This window comes from Bison bison, unplaced genomic scaffold (genome assembly GCF_000754665.1).
Source record: "Bison bison bison isolate TAMUID 2011002044 unplaced genomic scaffold, Bison_UMD1.0 scf7180017864312, whole genome shotgun sequence".
Lineage (NCBI taxonomy): Eukaryota > Metazoa > Chordata > Mammalia > Artiodactyla > Bovidae > Bison > Bison bison.
Window position 1 is genome coordinate 2464827 of NW_011494884.1, and position 3776 is coordinate 2468602.

At 52.0% G+C, this 3776-nt stretch overlaps 1 protein-coding gene across 1 annotated transcript in view; it reads right to left on the reverse strand.

Annotated features, from left to right (window-relative positions):
* CHFR (checkpoint with forkhead and ring finger domains, E3 ubiquitin protein ligase) overlaps positions 1 to 3776 on the reverse strand; it is a 26414-nt gene that overhangs the window by 9670 nt on the left and 12968 nt on the right. Inside the window, exons 7-9 of the mRNA XM_010852461.1 lie at positions 3127 to 3283; positions 1924 to 2241; positions 8 to 119 (exon numbers count right to left, since the gene is read on the reverse strand). Coding sequence (XP_010850763.1) covers positions 8 to 119; positions 1924 to 2241; positions 3127 to 3283 — 587 coding nt within the window. The remainder of the gene's footprint in view (positions 1 to 7; positions 120 to 1923; positions 2242 to 3126; positions 3284 to 3776) is intronic.

Sequence of the window (3776 nt, forward strand, 5' to 3'; positions counted from 1 at the left end):
ACGGTGCATCCCCGGGGACCTGCGGTGCCCCTGGCTCGCTGCCGGGCCCTGGGTAGGGAAGGGGCTGCCCCGCCTGCCTGCGGTACTCAGGGCACTGTCTGCACACGATGGACGGCTGGCTGCAAGGAAAGCACAGAGCTTGGGGGGATGAGATGACACCCGCTCTGGTTGGTGCGTGAGGCTGAGGCTAGCGACAACAGTCCCAGACCGAATGACAAGCCAAGACCCAGACCCCAGATCATGGGCCTTGTCCCGCCTCCATGTCTCAGCTCTGCATCAGCCACTGGACCCGGTGTGTGTGAAGGGGAAGGACAGCTGCCCTCCAGCACCCCCTAGCCCCCTACACTCACCCTGCACAGCAGCAGTTGGCAGGCTCTGCTCCCTGCCACCTCCCAGCCCCCTTTTCCCACACTTCTCCAGCGCTCTCTCCCTCAGACACTCCTGGGATCTGGAGACATCTCCTGCCTGCCCCTCGACCCCCTGAGGCATCCCCTGGAGTGGAGCCTTCCTGTCCCCACACTGGGCAGGGTGCGCTCTTGCAGGTCTGACGCCACTCGTGCACACCCTTCCCCTCATTAAAATCTGAAAATGCACAGGGCTGAATGCTGCTGTCCACAGCGCCTTTCAGCTGTATGCTCCTTAGCTGAGCCTTCAAACCTGCAGATGGTAAAACATAATCTGCAAGAAAGACATATGTGGACTCTCCTCTGGTCTCAGTCAGAGGATGCCTGCCTGAGCCTGCCACCCATGGGAAGGACAGGCAAGACATGACTAGAAAAGGAAGAAACGTTGAAAAGACACTCAGCCATGTTTGGAAGAAAAAGATGTAAATGGGACTAAGTTACCTGCCTGTCGCAATACCCCGAGTGTCTCGGGGATCACTGCTGTCCCTCCACACACCCCGGGGAGTGCCGCCACCTGCACTCAACAGCGGGCATTTGTTGAGCGCCAATCTTGAGCTCAACCAGACGTCAGAAGTACAGCAAGGTATCCTCTCACTGAGACTCCTGACATGAACATCCTACTTCCACATGCTTGTCTCCAAGAAATAACTGGATATGTGGACTAAACTGTAAACACAGAATGTGCACTGTGGTTTTGTCCCAGGTTTCAAAATATTACAAAAAATGTCTCAAGCAATAAAAAAAAAATTAAGCATGTATGACTACACATGTGTATGAATGGATGAATATATAATAAAAACCTCACACAAAAGTGATTTTTGGTTTTCTTTTTGCTTGAACATTATGTGCTAAATTTTGTGAAAAGAGACAAACTGGGGGTGGGGGGTTTGTCTTTTTAAATATTATGGCCTCAATACAAAAATTCACACCCTGGACTTCTAAGTCAGGAGACATAAGTCAATAAAATAAGGTCTCCTAGGACTGCACCCTGTCTACCAGGTGGCTGTGGCTTTTTTGTAATAATACCCTGACAGATGGTAAGTACCTCAAGTGATACTCTAGGACGTATGTTCACTAGGTAAGCTGTGGAGAGTGAGTGTGCTTATGTGGTATTTGTATCAGCTGGTGAATCAAGGCACTTGATGAGGACTCAGCAAATAAAAAAGTATCATTTCCTGTGGCCAGTCTGTCACAATAATTAAGCCCAAACATTATGCTACACACTCTGAACTTCTATAAGGCTGTATGTCAGTTATATCTTCATAAACTGGAAAACAATACAGATAAGCAACAAAAAAATAGAATAAATGTTCCACTGCATAACAAAAGAGAAAAAAGGCTATCACAGAAGGCAGGGCAGTGAGCAAGCCTCATCACGGTCACCTGAATGAGTGGCGTGCTTGGCACAAGGCAGGCAACACGGCTGCCGGGTTGCGCCTCAGCAGTGGCCTGGACCAGCAGGTCCTGGGAGGTGGTCAGACTCGGTCCGCCCACCCCGCTCCAGGCCCAAGGGGCTCACCTAACGTCCGAGGACTCACTGTCCACGTCCGACAGCTCTAGCAGGTCCTCAGAGCTGCCCTCCTCGTCGGAGAAGGCCCTCCTGACCTTGGGCTGCAGCATGTCCTGTGTGATCTTGTTCCTGGCGGCCATGCTGCGCAGATCCTCCTCGCTGCGCCTCTTGTCCGGGTGCTGCAGCAGGTACGCCTCCACCAGGTTGTTGAGGATGTGGTTTTTACAGATGCGCTCAACCGGACAGCGGCAGGTGGGGCACAGGGCAGACCGCTCCATCCAGCCCGAGTAGCAGGCAGCGCAGAAGGTGTGCATACAGGGCTGCAGGCTGAGGGCACGGGATGGGCTTCAGAGGCCTGGGGGCACTCGTGGGTGGAGCGTCTCCCCAGCAAGTGCAGCAGCCCCTTGGATGCAGGGCTCCAGGGGCATGGCTGGCCTGGGGCGTAAGGATCAAGGACCCAGGGTCATGCTGCCTCTTTCCTTGGAGGAGGAAATGGCCCTGCTCAGACTAAGGTTCGGGTACAAAACAGAAAAATGAGCCAACTGCCCATCCCCAGCCCCTATGCTCTTTTGCCTCAGCAGGGCCTTGAGCCTGTGCTTCCTGGGCATTCCACCCACACCATGTGTGAGGTTAGCTGCTGGCAGGGTCTGCATCCTTAGCTAATGCCGGGGGAAGCCACCTGCCTTCCAAAACCCGCCAGAGAAACAGTCCCTGTGCAAAAACATGGCACCCACCTCAACTGCTCTAACTCTGTGCCTATCAACTACAAGAAAGTAGAAAAAAAAAAAAAAAAGGAAAGTAGAGGTCACATGGCACCCTAGGGAGGGCCAGGGAGGAAGAGCAGAGACACTGGGAGTGGGTGGAAAGGACACGCATTTCAGCTGAACTTCAGACAGATTAATTCCAAGTTCCCACAGAGAAGCAACGAGAGTTCGTTCTAGGAGGCTCGCCCATGCTAACTGCTAAGCTTCCTTTGCCAGGAGACACCGAGCCCTCGGTGCAGCTCTCCTGCTCCGCCCGAGGCCAACCTGAGGTCAGAGCCACAGCACCTCAGTCTCTCGGGCTCTTCTGTAGCTTCAGTCACCAGCCTGGTTTCTGGCTTGTCGGCCATACAAGGAAAACGGCTATGGCACTTTCAGTGGGTGCAGCCTCTGACCTGACCCAAAGGCCCACCCTACCCTTGGCCTCCCACAGGACCCCATTTGGGCGCACCTCACACAGTCGTGCAGCAGGTCCTGGCAGATGATGCACGTGAGCGTCTCCTCCATCTTGTCTGGCTTCATGGCCTCGGCTCTGACGTCAAGGGCAGCGGGAGGGTCTCTGCCTGGGTCTGTGACCAGTATGGGCAGGTTAAGGTCTGGCTCCCCATCTGCAAGGGAAGGGACACATTCTGACCGTCATGACCATGGAGGCAACACATCTCTTGTATTTACAGATGTCTTAAACTGTGGACAGAAGACCTCTTCCTTTGTGTATTTCAAAGGGCATTTTTAAGAAGGTTCAAAATAAGTCTCCTAATCTGGTATATTTAAATATTGTTTTAGAACAGTTAATAGTATAAAAAGACACTCAGGATACGTAGGTACGAGAAAAGGCCAGTTGTCAAATAGCATTTGTGTATGAAGTCATTTTTGTTTAAATAAAAAAATGTGACTCATATGCATACAGCAAAGTGCTAGAAAATACAGACCATCAGATGTTACCAGGAGCACTGATGAACCTATTTGCAGGGCAGGAACAGAGACAGAGACCTAGAGAGACTTGTGGATACAGTTGGGGAAGCAGAGGTAGGGCAAATTGGGAGAGCAGCATTGACATATTTCACACACTATCATATATAAAATAAATAGCCAGTGGGAATC